The 24896-nt window shown below is 51.2% G+C and overlaps 10 protein-coding genes across 10 annotated transcripts; 7 read left to right on the top strand and 3 right to left on the bottom strand.

The window, feature by feature from the left end:
- Positions 1-97: 97 nt before the first annotated feature.
- Positions 98-1161, top strand: A1O5_11026 (uncharacterized protein; the record flags this gene model as incomplete). The annotated part of the gene is made up of 2 exons (XM_007751599.1): positions 98-318; positions 369-1161. 2 exons carry the CDS (start codon positions 98-100, stop codon positions 1159-1161), a joined length of 1014 nt encoding a protein of 337 aa, XP_007749789.1.
- A 1153-nt stretch (positions 1162-2314) lies between these two features.
- A1O5_11027 (uncharacterized protein) lies at positions 2315-3867 on the top strand (the record flags this gene model as incomplete). Its single annotated transcript, XM_007751600.1, has 2 exons — positions 2315-3000; positions 3054-3867. 2 exons carry the CDS (start codon positions 2315-2317, stop codon positions 3865-3867), a joined length of 1500 nt encoding a protein of 499 aa, XP_007749790.1.
- Positions 3868-5045: 1178 nt separating this feature from the next.
- Positions 5046-6198, top strand: A1O5_11028 (uncharacterized protein; the record flags this gene model as incomplete). Its single annotated transcript, XM_007751601.1, has 4 exons — positions 5046-5271; positions 5347-5457; positions 5522-5613; positions 5683-6198. 4 exons carry the CDS (start codon positions 5046-5048, stop codon positions 6196-6198), a joined length of 945 nt encoding a protein of 314 aa, XP_007749791.1.
- Positions 6199-6759: 561 nt separating this feature from the next.
- Positions 6760-7806, top strand: A1O5_11029 (uncharacterized protein; the record flags this gene model as incomplete). The annotated part of the gene is made up of 1 exon (XM_007751602.1): positions 6760-7806. One exon carries the CDS (start codon positions 6760-6762, stop codon positions 7804-7806), a length of 1047 nt encoding a protein of 348 aa, XP_007749792.1.
- Positions 7807-8203: 397 nt separating this feature from the next.
- Positions 8204-9892, bottom strand: A1O5_11030 (uncharacterized protein; the record flags this gene model as incomplete). The annotated part of the gene is made up of 1 exon (XM_007751603.1): positions 8204-9892. One exon carries the CDS (start codon positions 9890-9892, stop codon positions 8204-8206), a length of 1689 nt encoding a protein of 562 aa, XP_007749793.1.
- Positions 9893-11115: 1223 nt separating this feature from the next.
- On the bottom strand, positions 11116-11646 carry A1O5_11031 (uncharacterized protein; the record flags this gene model as incomplete). Its single annotated transcript, XM_007751604.1, has 1 exon — positions 11116-11646. The coding sequence occupies one exon, from the start codon at positions 11644-11646 to the stop codon at positions 11116-11118; it is 531 nt and encodes a 176-aa protein (XP_007749794.1).
- A 1810-nt stretch (positions 11647-13456) lies between these two features.
- On the top strand, positions 13457-14123 carry A1O5_11032 (uncharacterized protein; the record flags this gene model as incomplete). The annotated part of the gene is made up of 3 exons (XM_007751605.1): positions 13457-13558; positions 13666-13878; positions 13965-14123. The coding sequence occupies 3 exons, from the start codon at positions 13457-13459 to the stop codon at positions 14121-14123; spliced, it is 474 nt and encodes a 157-aa protein (XP_007749795.1).
- Positions 14124-15185: 1062 nt separating this feature from the next.
- On the top strand, positions 15186-18817 carry A1O5_11033 (Ca2+-transporting ATPase; the record flags this gene model as incomplete). The annotated part of the gene is made up of 2 exons (XM_007751606.1): positions 15186-16212; positions 16266-18817. 2 exons carry the CDS (start codon positions 15186-15188, stop codon positions 18815-18817), a joined length of 3579 nt encoding a protein of 1192 aa, XP_007749796.1.
- A 937-nt stretch (positions 18818-19754) lies between these two features.
- A1O5_11034 (Ras-like protein Rab-11B) lies at positions 19755-20490 on the bottom strand (the record flags this gene model as incomplete). Its single annotated transcript, XM_007751607.1, has 3 exons — positions 19755-19882; positions 19933-20013; positions 20067-20490. The coding sequence occupies 3 exons, from the start codon at positions 20488-20490 to the stop codon at positions 19755-19757; spliced, it is 633 nt and encodes a 210-aa protein (XP_007749797.1).
- A 581-nt stretch (positions 20491-21071) lies between these two features.
- On the top strand, positions 21072-24534 carry A1O5_11035 (uncharacterized protein; the record flags this gene model as incomplete). Its single annotated transcript, XM_007751608.1, has 3 exons — positions 21072-22775; positions 22826-24030; positions 24078-24534. 3 exons carry the CDS (start codon positions 21072-21074, stop codon positions 24532-24534), a joined length of 3366 nt encoding a protein of 1121 aa, XP_007749798.1.
- Positions 24535-24896: the final 362 nt, after the last annotated feature.

The following is a 24896-nucleotide window of genomic DNA, read 5'->3' on the forward strand; positions in this document are numbered from 1 at the left end:
TTTTTTTTTTCTTCCCCGCAGAATACATTCGCACCCAAAGATTCCGCGCTCACAATCCTCGCCATTCCACAACCTCAGCGGCTCGCTCTCTCTGGCCATGGCATCCGCATACAAGTCAGCGATGCGGTCGGGCGACGCTTCCGACTCAGATGAGAGCGTTTCAGTCGTGTCCGCAGGCAGTAGCGCAACCCTGCGCGCCGAATCCTCCATCGTAGAAGAATATGCTCAAAACCAGAAAAAATTCAATGATCTCTCTCAGCTTGCCCCGGAGATCCGAAACCGAGTTTTGATGCTCACTTCTCGCGGAGTCTCATACAGGTAGATATTTGGGCTGCGTCTTCGATATGGCTTGTTACTGACATCTGCAGACACCGCCATCTTCTGAACGACCTCCACGTCCTACTCCCTCACACCTACAAAGATACAAAGCTCGACACAAAGTCTTCCAACAACTACAACTCCGCCCTCAACGGCCTTGCCGACCTCCATTCCTGCAACTACGTCTTCTTCCTGGAAGCACGCAAACACGGTCAAGACCTGTACCTATGGCTCGCACGAGCTCCCAACGGACCCACGGCCAAATTCAGCGTGACCAACGTGCATACAATGGCCGAGCTGGGTTTTGGAGGGAATTGCTTAAAAGGTGGGAGAGGCATTGTTGTCTTCGACAAGAGTTTCGACGAGGAGATTCCGGGCCAAGAATACCGTTCGCTGCTACGGGAGATGTTTCGTGGAGTATTTTGTGTCCCGCCCAAGGGTATACGCGGAATGAAGCCCTTTATTGATCGTGTCATTGGTATCTACGGGCTTGATGGAAAGATTTGGATTCGCGTGTACGAGATTCGTGAGTCGGCACCAGATAAGGACGACAAAGAGCGTGTAAAAGGAGACGACATTTCGCTGGTTGAGATTGGGCCTCGGTTTGTCCTCACACCGGTTGTCATCCTGGAAGGAAGCTTCGGGGGTCCAGTCATATTCGAAAACAAACAGTTCGTCAGTCCTAACGCACTCCGGGCCGAGACAAGGATGCGAAGGGCCAACAAATACGCAAGTCGAAGAGGCGGTGCTGAAGATCTAGCAGTCAAGCGAAAAACATTAGGGTTGAATCCAGGGTCGAAGAGAAAGAGATCCGCGCTCGACAATGCGAACCTTTTTGGGTGAACATGAACGTTTGCAAGTCTATCATCGTACCAGCAAGAGGCGGAAATTGGCCTTCGTACCGGTCCTGAGAAGGGCTCTTTCGTCCTTCCAAACTTATCGCAGCACAGTTCAGACGCACCTGCGGCCAGATTTCACTCAGTCGCATTAAACATCAAAGCGATCTGGGGAGACTCCACAATACTCGGTACTTCACAGAAGTACTATTTTGGTGACAAGAAGCCACCACGGTTGCCGAATGTCTTCTGTCATGAGATGATATTCATCGCAAACTGCCGACCAGAAGAAGCTTGCAGCCCCGAATTTTAGAAGATTTGCGATCTTCTGCAGGAGGACTGTCGATCACAAAAGGGCGCGGAAATGATGTCTGCACCCACAAGCAGATGAATTCTTCCCTGATATGTTCGATCATTGATAAACAGAGCTCGAAACCGAGCTGGTATTTTCCCATATACCAGACGACGTAAAGCCCCGGGCGACGAGGGAATGCAATGCAAGCTCTCAAAGGAGCTGAAAACAGTTAATGCAACGAACCCGCGCCGGCGGCGCTCTTTGCCGGCCATGTATGATGTGAGACTAGAGTTCCGGAAAGGGCGTTACTCATAATTGCCATCAGATACATTGCTTCGGAAGCAATGGTTTCTAAACGTGGACGGTGGACGGGATCTCGAATGAACAAACTCAGCCTTGCAGCCTTGCAGATGAGGGAAACCTGGCCCCCGACCTACCTCTTCCACTCCTACCCGCAATGCACTACAACGAAAAACGCCGCCCTGCACGTTTTTCTATTGGCTCTTTCGTATTCTCAATATTCTCATCACGCTCAAGCGTTTTCCCCTTGAACATTACCGCTCCTTATAAGAAGACGCAATGCTCCTCATGGTTCCACTCCCAAGAATGAGCGCAGCCTAATGCGGGTTCGAGACTCGGACTAACCGAACCTTGTGCTATCATCTCGGTTGCGACTATTTACGAACCGCTTCAGCACTGATTGAATCTGAAAGGGCGGACGTCTCCACCCAGCGGCCGGGATCATCAAAGGGTTCGACTAGGAGTGGCAAGTGGACTAGGGGTCGGAATCTGGTGGCAAGTGGAAAAAAAGTTCATGGCGCCCAATGCAGACCGCTTCTTAGTAGGCCCAAGGATACTATTCCTCATGAAGAGTAACAAAAAGGAAAGGACTGAAGCGGAAATCGGACGTCTGACGGCAAACTGCGAAACCCCTTCCGTTGAAGGTAACTGGAATGTTGCCGCGGCTCTCTGGAACGAGGCAGAGGATCTTGGGTCAAAGGATATGACCAAGCGCGGGTTTCGACCCTTTCTTTCTACTGCCCAGTTTTATTCCTTTTTGATGTTACGGGAGTGGTTGCACAGCGAGTATGAGATAGAGGGGACGGTGCAAGAAATTTACCACTGGCTCTACATTGATGGACCTGGAATCGTCGCCTTTGAAGGTCAAAGTGCTCGGGACTCGCACCTGGCAAGTGAAGAAGTCAGACATCGAACACTATATCAGAAACTCATGGCGGATTTGGTTCCGAGAAGAATTTTCTTCTGCTCACTGGGTCGCAGCGGTAGAGAATTCGAAACAAGTCTTCAGAGAGATGCTCTTTCACAGCCTGGACGAGACCCGGCGACTAGCGTGGCGGGCGAGAACGGCGCAGCGCACTTCGTGGAAGTTCACATCTCTCAGTTGGAACCAAGGATTGGACAATTACGACGAATGCTCCGTTCTCGAGAATCCAACTCCAAGAATGGATTATTGTCCGTGGCTGAAAGCGTGACACATCTCGCTCGGGATTTCCAAGGTATCTCTGGCACATCGAGTCGAACAAACCGTGGGTACATTGACACAAGTACTCATGCGCCTCACACACCTGGGGACGATGGAGAAGGCCGGAAAGTATATCCGTCCCCGGCATCGCGTGGCAGCTGCCGCTCAATTACAGGTTCGATGTGGCTGGTCTCCTAGACGTTTTTCTTGGCTTAAAGGGTCGATTTTCAACTGCCTACATCTGGTTCGATCTGTTTTGCATCCCGCAACAAGCCGACGATCGGGCATTTGCTTCGATAATATCAGAAGAGATCGCTAAACAAGCTGTCATTTTCCAAGACGCCACCGCATGCCTTGCGTGGCTGAACTACATCGACGACCGGATCGGGGAATATTCCACGCTTGGATGGCTTAGTGCTCAGTATGCAGTCTTGAGCAGTCAGCCCGGTATGTGTGAGGCAAAAAGTCTTATGAAAGCTGCTAAACGCGGCCGCAACCTACCGCTGCAGCTAACAAGACTTTCGGCACCAACTTTTAGATACCCTCCATGGAAGCGGAGGCTGATCGAAGCTATGGAGAGACTCCACGGCTGGTGGATGAATAGAAGAGGATATATTGTTTCCTATTATCATTTCGAACCCTCTGACTGGTTTTCCGGAGTTTGGACGCTACTGGAGGCTTATCTTCGTCCTAACATGGCCTTTGCAAACAAAGATTGGAATATTCTTTGCGACGCGGGCGGCGAAACAATGTCATTGGAAGAACTTTTTGCTTTCAACGACATTGTCTGGGATATGCGATCACATGATACCCAGATTCTAGGCTCATTTCTCATCAAGGGCCATGGAGTCGAAGACTCTCCGATCCACCCCTTCATGAGAATCCATGTTAGAGACAGCCTTGAAAATGAGTGTCCTCTGAACCGCGCCAACTGAGAGCCGCCGTGGATAAAACTCATCTATTCTCTCGAAGCTTGGGGTCTAGGGTTGATCCTCTTATCCAAGCCAGTGGGCGCTTCTGCACGGCGTGGTCGTGCAGAAGCCGTGATGTCTAGCCTAGGTACCACCGAATAGTTCAAAATCAAGCCTAACGTTGAGAATAACGACCCAGCGTTGCACATGTGCCCTCTGAAATTTCTACGTGAAGCGGCTCTCAAGATCGGTGCCGACTTCTGGCTGGCTTCGAATGAGTCACCTTCACTTTGGAATCTATTCAATCCATTCTCAAGACTTGGATGGAAATATCTTACCATTCGAGAACGCGGAAGCCTCGCGTTACAGAATGCAGTCTGCTACCCGCCGAGGTACACCACCATATTGTACTAAGGAGGTTTTACATCCTTCGGTCGCATCCTAGCAAATCCAGCCCGATGGGAGCGTGCGCATACTGCAAGCAGCAATATTCGGCTCGAATAAAGGGCATACCGTGCTTTGTGATTGTCTATTCGTGCTTGGATGCTGGGGGGGCATAACGAATCTCACGAAGCGAAATTGTCCGAGTGCATCGCCGCACACCCCAAGGTCTTTGACAAGTTCGCTGTGTGCTTGACGAAGGGAGTTCCCCATACCTATGGCCTCATCCTTCAAGGCAGACAGCAGGGAAAGACTACTAAGCTCGTGAAAATTGGTTATTATACCGTACACCCGGATTCTCTAGGCCACGTTGCAGTATCTATTTCGCAGCCAGCAGAGTGGACTGTTGCGTAGCCTATGTGTAAAGGATACCCGGAGTGAGCTGCAATCACCTGAATCCCCTGCCAACAGCAGTCCGCAACGGAAAAGCTACTCCGAGACTCTCTCTCAGAGGCTGGGCCGATGGGAAGAGGGGATAAGGTTTCTTCGAAGCGAATTGAATTCCGAAGGACGGGGTTCCTTTGAACCTCGGGAAAAGGGACATCCATCTCCACCTTATCCGGTTCCTGGTTCTTTGGCCTCTCCTCCACGACATGAACGAGCGAGTGAGGCTGTGGTTGCCTGTCCTTGCCGGATGCTGGGAATGAAGTGGTCAGGTGAAATCCATTTCCCAATACTCATCACGCTTGAGGAACAAAAGGCAGACAATTCGTGGACCCTTTGAATAATAACCCAATCTAGCATACCCAGTCCGACTCACCATGTCGCGCTCCCAAGCCCATGATGAGCGCAACCGGGTAGTTCGTGGCGGCATGAGTTCCCTTGAAGCCGCAATGAGCGTTTCAGCACCTACGCGAGACATCATCACCTCCGAGTGCGCGCGGCTAGGTCAAACGGTGAAGACTGAAGACATCCCAGACAGCGAGGGTGCGAAAGTGCATTGGATCGGGGATAGTTCTGCTCCAAGCGCGATTTTGTACTTTCATGGTATCCATAGAGCCCTGATTTGGTCTTCCTTTCATTGCGTTGCTGAGTATAGCTGACGTTCGAACCTATCATTAGGCGGAGGTCTCGGCCTTCCAGCTATGCCAGGGCATATTGCTTTCCTAGTGGATACGCAGCAAAGACTAGCGAAGGAGGGGAAACCGTTCTCGATTGCCTTCGTTGAATATGGTGAGAACGGACACTCCAATGCCGTGAGCAAAACGCATGGACGATTGACCTGGTCATCTTGCAGGCCTCTCCCCTCAACATCGATTTCCGACGCAGTATCGACAGGCTGTACAAGCTCTAAAGACTGTTTTACAATCTGGTCGCAAGCCGTCAGATGTGAGAGACATCTTGCTGTCACCCTTGGAAGGAATGAGTGGGAACAGACCATTTTAACAAGCTCTGCAGGTCATTATCGGCGGCGACTCTGCCGGCGGCAACTTAACCCTCGGGATCCTCTCCGCGACAAAGCATTCCCATCCCGGAATCCCTTGGTTAGAACTTGCCTCTCCCTTGAAAGGCGCGCTCCTCATCTCGCCCTGGGTCGATCTCTCCGTCGGCACCAGCAAATCGTGGATCGAAAACAAGGACAAGGACATCGTCTCCACGACGATCATCCCAGAACTAGTCGGCAATCTCGTTTCCGACGACGAACGTGGCGAGTTTTCGGACCCAGCTCGCGCTGACTCGAAATGGTGGGCTGACACGCCGGTCAGTTCTATCCTCGCGTTGGCCGGGACGCACGAGCTGTTTTGCGACGATATCAGGGAGGTCTGCCACAAGCTGAAAGAAGCGGGCTTGAATGTGGAGGCAGTCGAGTGCCCCAAGCAGGTGCATATTGATTGTATGCTTGATGCTCAGTCAGGGTTGGAGCATGGGGCCATGTCTCATGCGATATGGGATTGGCTGAAGAAGGTGCTCTGAAGGATTTCCAGATCCAGGTTGCCAGGATCACAATGATGGAAATGAGACATGCATAATAATTGCACCAAGTAATAGTACCGAGTATTCGGTAGGGAATTCGATCAGGGCGGAAGAAAAAGGGGCAAAAGGGGGAACCTATTGCCCTGACTATGATCACGTGGAATGGCGACGATGTCCCGCCAAGCCTTAGACCGCTTTCTCATCCTCATGCGTGTGGAGCAACATTGCTCTCCTTCTTTCTTACCCATCAACTGCGCAAGCGAAAAGCGTCGCTCTTCCATCTCTCCTTTAGATGATGGAAACGATGCACGCCCGCCGCACTTCGCGGCAGAGCGGGCTGGGGCGAATTGACACCTCATTTTCCATGAATGCACACTCATATACGTTATTTTTCTTGGATAGCCCCAAGGTTGGGGTCTCAGCCTGTTGAGACCACTGGGCGATAGCAGCCTCTCAGCTGCGCTTTGTATGCTCTCCTCCGCCTATATACTGTCCGACTTCAACAGGATCTGTATGTTGTCCCTGCGCCGTCCTCAGAGCTTTGGCTGATAGCATAGAACCATGGCCTTACAACATCTCGCCCCAGAGCTTCTCGTCCGCATTTTCGAATCCCTCTCCTCCGTCCCAGACATCATAAGTCTCTCTCTGACCTGTCGCTACTTCTATGAAATCCTACCCAAATCGCAAAAACTGGCACTCTTCTTCAGCACAATAGACGAAACAGATGGACCAGTCGAAGATATTATACAACTCTTGACCCAGAACAGCAGTCAAATGCTGCATATACGGCGCTCTCCACCGCTATCTTTTGCCTTACTCTCGCAGGTCACTGCTGTTGCTCGCATAGCACAGCGATACGTCGACATATTCCCCAAATTCAAGTGGCCAGAGGCGGAGAGCGTCAACCGACGAGTTTTCGATCGCCACGAAGCTCGTCGACTGCGACGCGCAGTCTACAGGCTATGGAGCTACGCCAAAGCATTTCATCAATTTCCTTATCGCACCGCGCGCACTGATGCCACAGCCACGATAGAACGACTTCAGCTCCTGCGTACGTGGTCGAACGACGAACTTTTTGAGCTGGAGGATTTCCGCGGGTTGCTCGAACAGTTGCTTGCCACAGAGATCTGTCCCACCGATGGAGAAGTATATTCGAGGGTACCCGAAGACGCGCAGAAGTTCCATCTTTCCCTGCAGTATCCGTACCTCCGTCCCGTCGCATCCACTCCGCAAGTATTCAATGATCTTTTCCACAGCTCTCGCGACTCTGATAATGACTCGCACAAACCAACCGTCCAGGAACTCCGGATCAGGCACATGCAAGGATGGGGCAGTGATCTGCAGAACTTCTACTTGATCCAGTCATTCTTGAAGTTTTCACCTGCACAGATCTTGTGGTTGTTCGACAATGCAGTCAGTCGCACAGACGTGGAACGATTCATAGAACAACAAACTCACGATCCATGCTTCTTCGAGAGTGGGTCTATGTTTTTCCAAGACTGGGTAACAGTGTTGCATGCGCGAGGAGTGGATGTGCAACAAGCGCGGGAAGCAATCTGGGAAGAGAAGGCTGGAATTGTGGTTACAGGCAGAAGTTGGGCCGTTTGACCGACAAAAAGGGGCGAAATGCGTCCTGCAACATAGAACCATTACGGTAACTCACCAGGTTGATTTTGGTATCGGCAATACAGCATCTAGTGTACCAGGAAAAGACAAACATATTCAATTACACCGGAGATGCTCCAGTTATTTAAAACTCTGTGAAATTACACATAGAGCGCCACGGCATTGGATATAAGAACCGAGAGAGGTCTTTCGAAACCTTCCCTCACTGGTGTACGTGCTCTTCAACACCCTGGATGGCCAAGTGCGCTTCCAGACTCCATGTCGCATTAGGCCAGACTTACCGAGTCGTATCCTAAGCTGTGCGCGGCGTAACGTGTGGGCGAACGCCGTCTTCTAACAGCGATGTCTTCCTAAGCTTCGAGTCTTACGCATCATGCCATCAAAGCCTGGCTCGACTCGCTTGCTCCGGAGACGAGAATACGAATCCAGGATATCCTTCGTTGATTTCCCTCTCGCAGTGAGCGAAGTACGGACCAACGCCGCCGAACCAGAACAGCGGCCTCACCGTCTTTCCTTCCAGGTTCGCTCCAATGTACCACGAGCGTGTCTCCTTTGCGCCTTCGGGAAGCACAGTGGCATTGAAGGCGGCTTCTACCTGTTCGCTCCAGTTCTTCGCAAAGTCCTCTTTGGTGTCAATCCGCTCGTAGCCATTCGACCGCATAAAGGAAATGGTCTTTCCGATCCAGTCCACCGTATTGTCGATGATGACCGGAATGTTGGCAAATGGGGCCTGAGGCCCAGACACCATGAAAAGGTTCGGAAATCCAGGGGCAGTAATGCCGTACGCTGTCGCCATGTCCTTGTTCAATTGCTCCGCGAGGAGCTGGTGCTCGCTGCCGCGGAGATCGATCTGTGCGAGAGTTCCAGTGATGGCGTCGAACCCGACAGCGAAGATGATCATGTCAAACTCATACTCCTTTGTGCCGGTGTGGAGACCATTTGGAGTGATGGCCTGGATCGGGTCGTCCTTGACATCAACCAGCTCAACATTGTCTCGGTTAAATGTCTCGTAGTAAAAATGGCCAAGAGGTGGCCGCTTCGAGAGGATGGTGTAATGCGGACAAAGCAGCTCTGCAGTTTTCTTGTCCTTGACGATTGATTGAATCTTGTTGCGGACGAACTCGGCTGCCATATCGTTGCATTTGGCGTTGGTCAGCATGTCAGCAAACGTCTCGAAGATGAATCGGAATCCGCCGATTTCCCAGCCGAACTCTAGGACTCTTTGGATCTCGGCCTCGGTTTCCAGGTCAGTCGACTTGAGCGTGGCATCGACAAAGTCCATCCCGAAAGATTGGCTTCTGGCTCTTTTCAAGACCTTTTCAGATTCACGCCTCAGTGCAACCTGCTGGTCCTCGGTGAGTGGATAATTGCGTGCTGGGAGGACATAATTCGGTGTCCGTTGGAAGACAGTTAGAGTTTTGGCGTTGTGTGCAACAACAGGAATAACTTGGACGGCAGTGGCGCCAGTTCCCACGACAGCGACACGTTTCCCCGCGAAGTCCACTTTATGCTTCGGCCAGAGCCCTGTCTGATACCATTCACCTTTGAAGGATTCGAGCCCAGGGAAAGGGGGCTTTAGTGGAGTGGCGAGAGGCCCTGTCGCAGTAATCAAGAAGGTGCAAGTGTATGTGTTGCCTTTTGACGTTGTAATTTTCCACGCATTCTTCGATTCATCCCAGTGTGCTGCTGTGACTTGGGTGTTGAATTCGATCTTCTTGCGGAGATCGAGGTGATCTGTGACGCGGTTGAGATAGACTTCCACCTCTGGCTGAGTGGGAAAGCGTTCCTTCCAGTCCCAATCCATTCCCAACTCTTCTAAGAAGGTGAGAATGTACACCCAGCTTTCGCTGTCCGTTCTGGCTCCTGGGTATCTGTTCCAGTACCATGTTCCGCCGACCCCGGATCCCGACTCGAATGCTTTGGCGGAAAGACCGCGTTTGCCCAATTCGTGCAGCATCCGGATCCCGCCAAATCCAGCACCGATGACCAAGGCATCGTAGTCGACGCCCGCGCCGCCCGTCGTCCCATTTACAGTGTCGACCTTCGTCTCGGAGGTGGTTCCTGCCATGATTACTATTTGCAGCGAAAGATGCCCGGTGAAGCCTTGAGGAGTAATCACAGAATGTGGGGACTGGAGCCTTACCCCCCCCCCCCGAGAGTACTGAATTTATCAGAACCGTCCAGCTGGATACATAGCCGAGGATAAGTATACTCTGCGGAGTAATCCCCATCGCCCGGGGTGGAATGTACTGTACTTTGGTATACCCTTGCCCGGGGTGGTTGATCCTGCTCCACTTCCCCGCACTCCTCGCGCCTAAAGATCTCCGGGCAGAGCAGCCATGCTTACCAAGATTGCCCGCCTGAATAGGAGCTCGGGAGTCAGAGTCCGAGGTTGTAGATGGGAATCGATGTTCAAGGAAGCAAGCTGGCCGGAATGACGCGTGGGATAATATCACGGCGCGCACGCAGAGGGATCACCTAGCGAACCAGATCAATGATGCACATTGACATATGAATTGTAGTACAAGGACTATATAAGGAAAGTGGCCACGAGCCCGTGGAGGATGAATACTTGGTAGGCGGGTGAGGTGCCACTAGTCCTAATCTGGCATTTAGGAATACTGTGCTTGTGCCAAGACCGTGATAGATCGGGAGAGGGCTATCAGAGGAGGGAAGGACTAATCTTCCAACAAAAGCAGAGTCTTCCTAGTGAAGTCTTTCGTAGCAATGTGAAAATGAGGGGCCAAGGAGAGTAAGAACTGATCGCTGCTCACCCCGGAGTGGGACGAAGGTAATGCCGCGCTGTGCTTCCCCGGCTGGCCCGAGTGAGGTTAGTATGGCTCGACTTTACTTGAACTACTTGTTATACCTACGGGTAAGCCTCTATGAAAAACTCGGCAATTGGGTATCAAGCGTAATCATTCTCCCCACTCAAGCCTCAGAAGAAAGGGTCAGGACACATATTGCGAAGAAGCCCTCGCTGCTTTCGCTAATTGTATCCTCTAGCATTGTCCCGAACGTTATCATCCTCAATATCTCCGAACCGGAATAAACTTATTCTGATTCCCTGAGGCTAGGGACCGGGGATGGAAATGATGGAAATTGGTTCCTAGGGACGCTGAACCCAGCTCTTGCAAAGCCTGTATAATCTACGGTTGAACCGGGAAGAGTATCATTACGCATCATATCGAACAATGTCTCTAGGGGGTAGGGCCAGCTGATGTCTTCGAGTAATAGAAAAGTGCGATAAGCATGAGTCAAGAAGCAATGCAATCTTTGGTTCCGATCATATTAATTACCGAGTGCCTCGCAGGTAATATCAAATGCCGGTGCAACGAACTCGCCTACCCCAGGAATCTCCCCCAAAACCGCACTCGTGATGGTGCCCAGCAGGCCATCACAGCCGGAGTCGACTAGGCTGACATTCGAGCATTGGGCGTCAATGGATAGTGTCATCTCTGCCCGGTTGCTCCCTGTTTGATCGTCAATCACTATTTGAAGAAGGGAAAGTATGTTGACGAGAGCCGCTTGGTTCGGATTGCCCGCACCTCCTCTCGTTGCTTTCGCCATGGTTGTCTGGATCAGCGTGCTCATATAGTCTGACTCGTCAGTATTACCGTAGTTTCCCGTCCCCGTGACACTCTGGCTACACTTTTCTTCATGAAGGCAAATGCTGAACGGTAAACCCTGGGCAAAAGGTGGGCCACAATCAGTATTCCTCTGCAACGAGGCTCTAGATTTACTGTTTTCATCGCACTCGATAGGGCCATAGGCGCCGCTAATCGGGTTCTTCACAAAATGGGTGGTGTCGCCCCCTGTCATTGCGACGATGTTTGGTGGGCCAAGGGTTACAACCGCCGGAGACTGAGCGAGAGGATTGTCGAATAATCCCTGGGTGAAACAGACGATGCCCGACCCGATGACGTTCTGGCACCCCGGACTGTCAAATTCCTGAACGAAGTTTTACAGGTTATATCGGAGTAGAGGTTGCACTTGAAACCTTGATCAACACTGCCAATGTTGATGGAATTGTATTGGCTTATAGCGATGCAGTTGCTGCTGGTGCTGCTGCTGGGTAGTTTTGCTGCGTTGGCATGACGTTGATATTGGAGTTCCCCCCACAATCAGGGGATGGGAAAGCTTGGAGGGAGATATCGCCGGCCAAAGAAAGGCTGAGGAAAAAATGGTAAGGCAATCTTCCGGTGGTCTATTGTATATACTGTAGTGGCTTCCTCGGAAAAGGATGATGGTTCTGCATCTGGAAAGCTGCTTGCTTGGTTTTGCCGAGCACCATATACCATCTAGATGGTTCGACCTGCCCAAATGTCAGGGTGGAGGTCAGCTCCTGATTTGCCTAGCCCCACCTATTGGACAATGCTTGCAGATACTGTCAAATGGCGCAAATTGACGGAGGCTGAAGCCATGTAAGGGGCAGATAGGGGGCTGGGACACAGGTATCCCCCAAAGTAAATGGCTTGACAAGTGGAAATTGAAACTATGTAAATCGATTGATCATCCATGCTCCATAATATCGGTTATTGGACATGATAAACGATTAAGAATGGTAGAAGCCATTCATTCCTTACAACATGAGCATTGAGGCCATATAGGGTTTAGCGTGAAGTGTGGGCAGACAGACGAATGAAGGAAGGTGCGAAGGGAGTTCGGATGGAAAACTCCCTGGCCTGGCTTCAAGATAGGTGAAGCTTGGTCACTTTTTAACAATAGTTTCATAAAAAGTCGAGTGCTTCATCAGAGATGTGGTTATTATATGGCTTCCAACTTTTGGGACAACCTCATGGTGGCCTAGCCCGATTCGGCCATATCCTGGACATCTTGGCACTGTGGCACCCAAAGTATTTAGAGCTTTTTCCGTCACGGCTAGAACGAAGTTTCCTATTCAATTGGTCAGCTGCAGACCCTCGAGGTTGGTCCAACCCCCTCTTTTTGAGGTCCACGTATTCAAACAAGTTCATCCATCGCGGGGCAAACAACCTCAGCCGCGGCGCCAAACTCGTGGGCCTCACCCTCCCAGAGGCTAGACTGCCACCTTACTCCGTAGAATAAATAAGAAAAGATTGCGGCGAGTGCCAGGGGGCAATATCCCCTGTGAACGAGAAGTCATACTTCGGGGTTCTTTGTAGTGGAGTCATAATCTAACGGCTTCCCTTCTACTTTCGCTCTTCTGCTCCATTCTCTTTATCCACTAATTTTACTTTTAAGGGTATCGTCGCCAGACCTGGAAATGCGATAGGTCTGACGAATATCAGCCGGCTACATCAAGCAGCAGAGCGAGGAACGCGTTGACGCTCCTCTTTAAGAATACCTATCGTTGAGCACCTCTCACCGAACCTTAGAGCAACAGCGCCATCAACCATTATGGTTCATACCCCCTCGTCATCCTATGTGCCTTATAGGCATCGTAGTGCAGAAGACAAGTACGATCAGACAGACGATTGAAAAGCCTCTCGTACGAAAGGGCCACGATAATCGCTATTTCGGACAGCAGAGAAAGCAGGGCGCTTCTCAACATTTTCGAATCGGGCTGCGGATCATAGCACTTCTAATCGCCGTCAGCATCTTGGGCGTCTAGATTCACTTAGTTTAGGAGCGGTTGTCTGCGCGCCATCTTATGGTGTTCAATTCCCAGACTAGGCTCAACACATCAGCATGGGCTGTGATCAATGCCTGGGCCAGTTGGACGACATTTGGCGCTGTGGCGCTTACGAGCGTGGTAGGTTGGATGTCTCGATTAACTTTCTGCAGTTGTGTATGTGCTCACTTGTCGTAGGAGGAACATAAGGCCAGAGGAGAACTCGAGCTAATTGTTTCATCTATCAGTGGCACAAGCTCGAGAGCCCTGGGCACGCACGGGGCGTCAACCTCTCTTCTGGAGTGGTCATCGCTTTCTGGTTCACGGCGGTCGTTTACTTCAAGGTGGTGGACTCCCGAGGCAGTAAGAAGAATGGCTTCGACCTGTGGCCAGGGACGTCTTATCGCAAGGGGCAGGACTTAAAGAGCGGAATCTCTTGGGCAACTATCTGTGCGGAAAATGTGTGTGCCAAAAAGCAACCGTCTTCTTTGAGATAATCGCGTGTTTTTCGACGCGGCCGCTATGCTGACTAGCCGCTCACATTTAGAACTACACGTTCATCGCCTCTATCATTGTACTGGCGATGGGAATTATCGGCTATCGGCCTGGCCGTTTTCGCGATCGTTCACCGACATTTGACGAAGATCAGCAAAGGGGGATCTACCCGGAGGCGGTACATGGATATCAGGTGAACTTCCGAATATAGGAGCTACGATGTTGTGTTGGAGAGCGGCGTAGCACAAGGAGGGAGAAAGGTCGTTTTGAGCGGCAGAGTACACGCCCGGTCAGATTGTTCTTCAGCCGAAAAGAATATCGCGAACCCTGCACAGATGGTTGCAGAGAATAAGACAGGTTCTGAAAGGAAAAGGCCCATATTTGACTGTCGCTGAATTATCTGGGGACACCAGCTCCTGAACCATCGATATAGCAAAATGGTTTACCGAGTGTTGGTGACACAAAAGCGGCACGGCCGGGCTTAGTCGCAGCTTTTATGTTGAGCGGCCAAAGAGACCCCTGAAATGGCCGATCCCGGGCTTGGCGCCTTGGCGTCACCTGTCTACTGGGTACTTGTACCCAGTATGTCTGTCCGTTGCGCCGTTTCGAGACGAACCTCGAGGAGTATTAATTGGCCTGCCGCCCTTACTAGCTCTTCGACCAGAGATCGCCCTTACGGGGATTCTCAAAAGCGGCGTCAGCAAAACCGAAAAGGGATATCTCCCGACCTGACCCTGACGCCAAGCGAGCGACAGATGCACTTTGCATCACTCATCAAATTGACAAACCTGCAGTCTAGTGTGGCATCTTATTCATTACTTGTTGTACAAGTACAAGTGCTTGTACTTACACTTGTATAAGCACTACTGGTCGGCTTCCTCCAACCAAAGTTACACACTGATCACAATGGAATCATGTGAGCCTTGGCGGGTACGTAGATTCTTCGAGTGTGGTCTGATTCTCCATGGCGGCAAGAAATCGTCTACAAATCAGATGCTTCTGCGTTAATTCTCCCTCTTCATTTCTGGCCTCATCCAACGGCTACCGCGATGCTTGGGCGTGACTTTTTTTGGCCAAGGGAGGCTCAGCATTTCAAGACTCGAAAATGGACAACCTCGTGCTCTCACTCAACCCGTGGTTCTCTCTTAACAACCCTCCAGTCTCATGGCGAAGCCTGTTCGCGACTTTCTTCTCACAGCTGCCCTGAACGATCACTTGTTGCAATTACTGAAACATCATTTTGGAGCCTGGCACCGATGCCCTCAGGTGTTAAATGGCACCCGCAATCATATTAGAACGGAAGCGTGGTGAAGAACAGGCAATTAATAAAAACAACCCATTTGCCTTCTCGCCAGAACAACTTTCGCAGCTTACGAACCCGAAAAGCCATGCCACCCTCCTTGAATTGGGCGGGCTGGCGGCTCTGGAGAAGGGTCTGAAAACGGACCTCCGCGCTGGATTGAGCGTTGACGAGGAACACCCGACAGGACGTATCTCTTCCCAAGAGGCAATCCAGACAGGGGCCATCCTGCAAACGCAAAAATTGCCAAGCGGCCCGGAAATTCCACGTGAACGAGGCGACAAAAAGTGCCATGGCTTCGTGGACCGCAAACGCGTCTTTGGCGAAAACGTCCTTCCGGAGAAAAAGCCAAAATCGATATGGAGGCTCGCCTGGATCGCAATGCACGACAAAGTACTGATCTTGTTGAGTGTTGCTGCTGTGGTGTCCCTTGCAGTAGGCCTGTACCAGACGTTCGGCCCCACACACGAAGAAGGTGCGAGGGTAGAATGGGTAGAGGGAGTCGCCATCATCGTCGCTATCCTGATTGTTGTGGTTGTCGGCGCATTGAATGATTGGCAAAAAGAACGGCAGTTTGCGAAGCTCAACCGGAAAAGGGAAGACAGGCTCGTCAAGGTCATCCGATCGGGCCGGGCGATGAAAATTGGAATTCATGACATCCTGGTCGGAGATGTAGTGGTGCTTGAACCAGGTGATGTTCTGCCCGTGGACGGCATCCTCATTGAGGGACATAACGTCAGCTGTGACGAAGCATCCGCAACCGGAGAGTCAGATCTCATCAAGAAAACACCCGCGGAAGATGTCCTTGCACTCCAAGCAGAAAAAGGAGACGTAAAGAAGCTTGATCCGTTCATGATCTCTGGCACCAAAGTGTCCGAAGGTGTTGGTACCTTCCTAGTTACTGCAGTTGGGATACACTCGGGGTTTGGGCATACGATGGTATCCCTGCATGAGGAGACGGATCTGACCCCCCTGCAGTTCAAGTTAAGTGCTCTCGCCGGTAGGTTCAGACTTCCTCTGCGACTTAAGGGACTTGTGCTGATATGACTGAAGGATATATTGCTAAGATTGGTACCGGCGCTGGACTGCTTTTGTTCGCTGTCCTCCTGATCGAGTTTCTAGCCAGACTCGGCACAGACGACCGAAGCGCTGATGAGAAGGCCCAACACTTCATGAACATTCTTGTCACGTCGATTACAATCATTGTGGTCGCTGTCCCTGAAGGCCTACCTCTGGCCGTCACCCTCGCTCTGGCATTTGCGACAAAGAGGATGACGAAGGACAACAATCTAGTCCGACATCTTCAATCCTGCGAGACAATGGGAAATGCAACGGTTATCTGCTCCGACAAAACGGGAACATTGACCCAGAACGTCATGACTGTGGTAGCAGGGACAATAGGGGCTAAAGCGCTATCCTTCGGCGATCGCGACAAGGTCGCGAAAGAGCCAAGTTCCTCCTCGCCTGCAGCGCTCCATACGAGAGCTACGGACCGAAACCACCTATCCCATACAGCCACAGCGGCAATGCTCCCTGGAGCACGAGCTACAGGTCTACGAGATTCCGAGAACAGCGCCATGTCAATGCTTCCTCCACAGCTACGGGAAATACTAAAGGAGTCGATTGCCCTCAACACCACCGCGTTCGAAGGGATTGAAAAAGGAGCACCGACCTATATAGGATCTAAAACCGAAACTGCACTCCTCGACTGGGCGAAGCGGAACTTCGCGCTGGGTCCACTTAGCGTCGAGAGGTCGAACTACCCCATGGTGGAGCTGTACCCATTTGACTCTCGCCGCAAATACATGGGTGTCGTGGTCAAGACATCAAGTGACAAGTACCGCCTGTTTGTCAAAGGAGCGCCGGAGATCGTACTGGAACAGTGTGCCACAGTGCTTAGCGAGCCTCTGGATCAGCTGGGGCATGTTCCGCTGGAGGCCGCCCAAAGGAAGACACTCATGGATGTTATATCCACATATGCGTCCCGCTCCTTGCGGACCATGGCAATCGCCTACCGCGATTTTGACCAGTGGCCGCCACCAACGAGAGCAAGCTCAAATCCGGACTTTCCCGAGCAGCCACAAGCATCAGATGTCTTTGAGCAAATGACTCTCTTGTGCGTCGTCGGGATCCAGGACCCAGTCCGTGATGGCGTACCTGCGGCAGTGAAAGATTGCCAGCGTGCGTCGGTAGCTGTGAAAATGGTGACAGGCGATAACATCGAAACAGCCAGAGCCATTGCCAAGGAATGTGGCATTCTCAAGGATGACGGCATGGTAATGGAAGGAAGTCAATTCCGCAACCTTGACAAGCGCGAGCTACAATCAGCAGCGAAGAGTCTTTGCGTCCTTGCGCGGTCCAGTCCAGACGATAAACGCATCCTAGTCAAAGCTCTGAAGGAGCTCGGGGAAGTGGTGGCGGTGACAGGAGACGGTACGAATGATGCGGCAGCACTAAGGGCCGCCGACGTTGGGTTTTCAATGGGCATTACAGGAACTGAAGTCGCCAAGGAAGCCTCCGACATAATCCTCATGGATGACAATTTCTCATCCATCGTTAAGGCATTAGCCTGGGGCCGCACGGTGAACGACTCCGTGAAAAAATTCCTTCAGTTTCAAATCACAGTGAACATCACGGCCGTCATACTCACTTTTGTCTCAGCAGTTTCGAACAACGACGAAAAATCTGTCCTTACTGCGGTTCAGTTGCTCTGGGTCAACTTAATCATGGACACGTTTGCCGCATTGGCTCTCGCTACAGATCCGCCAAACTATACCGTCCTAGACAGGAAGCCCGAACCCAGATATACGCCACTAATCAACGTCACAATGTGGAAGATGATCATGGGCCAATCACTCTATCAACTCACGGTTACATTCATCCTCTACTTCGCCGGGCCGGATTTCCTGCACTATCCTACAGACGAGCAGAGGACCTTGGTCTTCAATGTCTTCGTGTGGATGCAGATCTTCAAACTTGTCAACAGCAGGCGCATCGACAACAAACTCAACATCTTCGAAGGTTTGCACAAAAATTGGCTGTTCATGCTGATGTTCACCATCATGGGTGTTGGCCAGTTGGTGATCGTGTTCGTTGGTGGAGATGCATTCGTGGTGACAAGGCTGAATGGCGTCCAATGGGCTATTTCCCTAGTCTTGGGCTTCATGTCCATTCCGGTGGGCATTGTGATACGACTTCTTCCTGATGCCGTGGCAGGCACAATTATCCGGTGGGCAGGTGAATTGTGGCGGTGGCTCGTGCCAGAAGCGATCAGGAAGCGGAAATCGAGATCAAGAGGCCTGCTTCCAGTCGACGAGGCCGACAAGGTGTTTCTCAATGTCCAAGAAGGTTTGGCTTTCCTGAAACGAATCCGTGGTGGTCGAATTCGCTTGTTGGGCCAAGGCATCAAACATCCCGTCGATCTGATGCGTCGCGCATCAGTAGTATCAGGATCATCAATTCCGCCAATGCATGCTGCGATTGCCATGCCAGGCATTGTGGCAGCCGGCCCTGGAGGATTGTCACCATGCCGTCCTCGATCGTCTCTGTCGGGGAGTTCTGAGTCTTATCCAGTTTCTGCTGACAGCCGATCCGGTAGAGCCTAACTCACGGGAGGACTGCAAAGTTCTGATACACTGCCAGAGAACCTGTGGCTAGTGCTTCAACTTCACTTCGGTTCCTTTCTACAACGACGGTAAACATGCAACCCAACCTTGTCGCTGTATTGTGTCTGTTATCAGAAATGAGAATAAAGGGGAGACTAGGCATTATACTTTTACAACGAGTGATTCAATGGCTCGGCATGTTTACATTCAATTACTCGAAAAGAAATCTGCGAATTGGCCTGTCAATGCGAAACTAGAAGAGGACAAAGGTTCAATCTACAAAATCCCTTTCAGACGCCGTCTGTTGCTCTATTGGCGATCTCAAAGCCAAAAGTATACAACCATCGCGGCAGCGACCTTGCGGAGTTGTCAGTATCATCAACAAGGGCTTGCCAGTCGGGACTCCCACCGTCACAATCGTGTGCCCGACAAATAGCCTCCTAAATATCGACCAGCGGGTCGGGAGTTACGGGATTTTCAGGCTCATGGTTATCGGGGCCATCTGCCTGCGTCGCCCAGGTCACCTTACAATCTCATAGAACCTGGAAGTCTGTGAAAGCTTATGGATATTACCAACGTTACCGGCCGCTAGGCCATAGCCCATCACTCCGGTTCCGGTCTGGTTATGGGTAGTCTACCCTAATGTAGAAGACCATCGATGGTTACATTTCAAGCAGAAAAACTCTTGCTCTGGAGTACCTTGTATCCTCTACCAACATGTCACACCCGCGAAACCCGAAGGGTAGAATGGAAAGTGTTGAGAGGCAGTCTTCGATTGCAGAACAGAGCAAAAATGTAACTCTCTGGTTTGAATCAAGCCATTGTAATCCGCCGTCGAACCGTATGATTCATGATCACGTTCAATACATCATCCCCCGGGGTCATGCGCATGAGAACGCCGTGCTCCTGACAATCACTGATGTCTATACTGTGCAATTCAACAGCACTTGTTACCTTTGGCATCTGGGGCTCCCGAAGGAGTCATGTCAATCTTCACACCGCCAGTTGGTGCTTGCGCCGCGTCGCCGCTGTCGAGAGCCTTACTCGAGACGATCCGATAGATTTCTGCACGGAGGATCAGCACTCGCCGTTAAAGGTTCGTAACCATGTCTCACCTGTTAGGATATTCTGGAATGCCAGTTCGACGTTGCTCGCGTCCAGCGCCGAGGTCTCGATGAAAGAGAGATTGTTTTCACCTGTTCCTGGGTCAGCTCAACGAAGATAGCCGCGGAACCAGATGGAGACTTACTGGCGAATTGTTTGGCTTCTTCTGTAGGAACAGCACGTAGATGTCGTAGATCACTCTTATTCCCAACAAGCATGATGACAATGTTGGCATCCGCGTGATCCCGCAGCTCTTTCAACCATCTCGTGACATTGTCATAGGTCTGATGCTTGCTGATATCGTAGACCAGGAGGGCACCGACTGCTCCTCGGTAGTAGGCAGACGTGATAGCACGATATCTCTCCTGTCCCGCAGTGTCCCAAATCTGTGCCTTGATTGTCTTGGTGTCAACTTGGATGGATCTGGTCGCAAACTCGACGCCGATGGTGGATTTTGAATCTAGATTGAATTCGTTGCGAGTGAAGCGACTCAGCAAGTTTGATTTGCCGACGCCTGAGTCTCCGATCAAAACGACCTTGAAGAGGAAATCGTACTCGTCGTTCGCCATGACCAACAGGATAGGGTGAGCCTCGATCACACCGAAAAAGTGGATGCGATGAAATTGGGGGTTCGGTCGTGTCCAGCACCAATTCGGTGAAACGACACGCTCTTCAAAGTCTCGTACTGGCCTCAGACGGTGCGAGCTGCCAATGCAGTTGGGAGGTGGTGATATTAAGGTCCACACAAGAAGGTGAATGATTGCCTGAGAGGCCAAGGAGGATAATCCCCAAGGCGCATCCTGCGGATTATCTTGGCGCTCACGTGATAGAGTCCTTCACGCATATTTCACCTGTGGTTCATCACCTGTGTTTCGTGTCGACTTGGGATTTGCACCTTCTATGGAGTTGAACATGACTACGCATGCTTTTTTTGCCGAGTTCCGGTCTTCACAGAGCTAAAATGAACAACAGACCGTTAACTTGTGTTTCAAAAGGAGTATCCGCTGTGGTGTAAGCGGTTTGTGCTAGCCCTTGACTCGCCCTTGACACTGGGGCTTCCACCTCTTCGCCGGTGACTGACTCCAGCTCGTGTGATTCATTCCCATTTGCATCTTATTCGCACTCCTGCTTCGAGGCTGGGAAAAACAATATGGACGATAGCAACGCGGATGACGACAGTGACATTTACAGCCTCGAGAGGATCCTCTATCAACGTGAGATCAATGGAAAACCCATGTTTCTCACCAAGTGGGAGGGATATGGAGATGCCGAATGTACTTGGGAGCCTGCTGAGCACTTTTCAGATGACATTCTAGCCGAATGGGAACGGCAGCGTGACAGTGGTGATTTCCTACCCCCAGAACAGGTTGCTGAGGTCGAGGAGCGAATGGAGGCTTTCCAACAACAAGAAGAACAAAAACAACTCCAAGAAACCCGTGGGAGGGCATCGAGCCAAAAGCCCAGTTGGCAGGCAAAGTCTGAGTCGCCAGCGCCTCGATCCCCCGTTAACCGGCTACAAGTATCTCCTCCAACTCCAAACCGGCCCGGCTCTAAGCGACCGCATAGATCTCGTTCAGCGACTGTAAAGGAGGAGGCTCCAGAACACTCGGAAGTCGCAGTGCAGGGTAGAGCAAAGCAGGCCCGTCTACAGAAGCCTAAGATGGCCAACGCAGGCTCTGCCCAGGTGACGCCAAAGCAAGTCAACGCAAAGCCACCTCCCGCGGCAAAGGGAACGACAGAAGCCACCACCGCGCCTTTTCTCAGCGCTTTAACGCAAGGCAACGCTAATTTATCCCCGGCGTCGACAGGGAAGCAGGGGGGAGAAATTGTTAACGCGATTCAAGCATCGAAGAAAAACAAGACTAATGTAACCCCCACCCCGAGATCCAAACAGACCAAGCGAGACGCGGTCAATACCCCGCCTGTTGGAATACAGCCGGAGGGTGCTCACACTGGGCCGATAGCGAAAGCTCCGGGAAAAAACAAGGCAGGACAGAGATTCAGAAATCTGAAAGAACAGAATATGTATTCCAAACTCGCGAGCCGGGAACGTCCGCCAGATATATCAAAGCTCGATCTGAGATCACCAGGTGAATGGGCAATGTCTGGGAGCATTCAACCCGCTCCTAAAGTTCAAGATCTTGCTCAAAGAGATAAGACCAGGCATTCTCCATTGCTTGTCCCTGAAGACAACGAGATGGAACAAGCCCAGGTCGAGAATCTACCCACACAGAAAGAAAATCTCCAGAGTTCCAAACAGAATCTGTTAAGCGAGTTACCAGCGCCAGCTTTGGGAGCTCCGGCGGGCAGTCCAAACGCATCCAAGGCACCAGAAAAGGCAGCTGTAAATGGGGGCGCATCAGAAACGTCCAGAGAAAACATATCTACTAGGAAGTCAGTACCAATTATTAGGGCCAAGTCACGCGATTCAATACCATCGAATGCATTCGCTGAGAGACGGCCACCCTCCTTACAGCCACGCTCGAACAGCGTAATTATCCCGCTAGCGCCAGAGCATGATGATGTCGTCGTGCCTTCAAGGCCCGTTAACATATCAACTTTTCAGCCACGATCCGCCGATGTTTCTTTCAACCATGGCCCCTCCAAAGAGACCATGGCTCCGGGGCCTGGTGGATTGGCTTCGAGGGCCACATATCAAGGAAAGACAGGAAATCTTGATGTCATTATAAGGGCTGGAAACCACGAGATAGGAACTGTGACATTAGTCGGGTTACCGCTTTGGTTGATCGGCAAACTTAGAGGTGTAAAAGAGCCAGGAGCGCTCCTTTTGACTATTCATTTCAAGGACAAGTGGGCCATGAACGCGCAGGAATTTTCCGACTTCTCTCGAAAGGTAAGTTTCAAAATCCCAATACTAAGTATATGCCCTACTAATGACCGAAGCTACACCCGAAGAATGTGGGGAACTTCTCGATCCAGGCTCATGATAATACTCTGGGTGCAACTGAAGATCTAAGGAGATATTTAGAAGAGTATGATTTGGGTGCCATCTGGGAATACCCTCAACCTCGGGATAGTCTCATTTTGATCTTGTACTCGAGTCGAGCTTCTGGATGGAGAAACATCAGAGAGGGGACAGTCAGCACCCTAGAACCTCGATTGCAGTTTGCTGTCCGCAACAAGCTACCTGGAGTCTTCCTGGAGAATGATCCAGGAAGGGCTGATTACATCCCACTAGGCACTGGCGAGCAGAATACAGACCTGCCTGGACGTCAGCCCGAATCTTCACAACCTGAACTTCGATTAGTCATGGGAGACGGGGCACGCGCTTATGTGCAGAGCCCAGTCAAGCTATCGGCATCCACACCAACACCGACAACGATAACAGCAAAAGAAAGTGCAGATTCAGCGCGCTCCGATGTGAAGAGTCCAGACGAGCCATCGGCATCGACTCCAACATCAACCACGATAACGGCGAAAGAACGCTCAGGTTCAGCGGAGACTGCGGTGCCTATCAGCCAATTGGCCCCATCTCAAGACTTGATGGATTACACGACTGCCATATCATCTACGGTAGGGATGTTATCCTTCTCGGCCAAATTCGATGACTTGTTCTGTGGGTGGGATAAAACACAACGCAAGCCGCGGGTAATGATATGCTTTGGGAAGTCTAACCAAGCCGAAGCCGAAGCTGTAAAGCAATGGCTGTATAAATATCTGAGCCCGCGTAAGGTTTTCATGGATACGGAGGAGGACGACTGGGAAGAATTTCAGGACAACCTCCCCAACAGAACTGGCGTTGTATTATTCCACGAGCAGCAAAGGACATATTGCGATCTACGCGATTTCTGTAAAACCCTCCGACTTGCATCTGTTTTCTGTCACGAAATCTCGTCCTCATTCCACCAGATGAAAGATTCCAACCTTGATCCCAGAAGCCCAATGACGAGACTCTTCCCACGCGGAACTGTTTTGTGTATCACGGAAAGTACCCTGGTTCGTCACCCGGAAGAGGCAATTTGGGCAATCCACTGGTTCGAAAAGAAGTCGCTAAACAAACAGCGATTCTGGAAGCTCTTTCTTCTACCGGACATCTCTTCATGGATCCTACGGCGGGCGAAGGACAGCCATGGCGTAACGCAGCAGAAGTTCGTTTTGCCTCCTCTTAAGAACACGCAGTGCTAACCTCCACTAGGTACATTGACATGTCGCTAGCCTTGAATCGACTACAATCGCGATCATTGGAGGCGTCACGGTGCAACGGAGGCCGTAATGACGACCCCGACGAATTCGTTCGAACCCGGCCCTGGAATCAGAGCTCCGAGTACATTCTGTCGCCCTCTGGATTAGTTGGCTTTGGAGATTGGGACCGCGCTGACTTGGGTGAAGAGGCTGTGAGGGCGCGGGACAAAAGTTTCCTCGGATATTTCATCGCGTGGGCAGCAAGAAATGCGACTCTATATCGAAGATTTATTGTCCAGGACAAGACCCACAACAATGAAACAGAAAAACATTCATGGCACATTTTCTTTCGAGAGCCCAGACAATTCGTGGAAGAGGAGAAGAGGCAGCAGGATCGGGAGGACGAGAAGGAGCGGGAGGACGAGAGGCGGCGAGCCCGGGCTGGCTCCTCCTCCTACCTAGCCTCATGATCCGAGACGGGCACATTCTCTCCTTTCTACAAAGAGGGGTGCTCTCCAGTGTATTCTATGCTCCCACTCAAGGTGAGCGGAGGGGCTCGGTAGATATAAGACCCTATTAATGATGTACGAGTAGACGGGTGGGCTTGTTAATGCTTCAGGGCTTAAGGGCAAGCAATGACTCCGGCATATTCAGTGACGCCTAATACTGGACATGGCATGAATCCGAGTGTGGAATATGTATCACTAATCCAACTCCGTTTCGCGCGGGTTGGTGATTGGCATCTTCTAGCTAGTACAATGGTGGTATAATTATCGGCCGTTCAAATCTGGTTCCTGTTCGTCTCGGAAGACGGCATCAAATCTCGTAAAAG

This window comes from Cladophialophora psammophila (assembly GCF_000585535.1).
Source record: "Cladophialophora psammophila CBS 110553 chromosome Unknown aczJe-supercont1.23, whole genome shotgun sequence".
Taxonomy (NCBI): domain Eukaryota; kingdom Fungi; phylum Ascomycota; class Eurotiomycetes; order Chaetothyriales; family Herpotrichiellaceae; genus Cladophialophora; species Cladophialophora psammophila.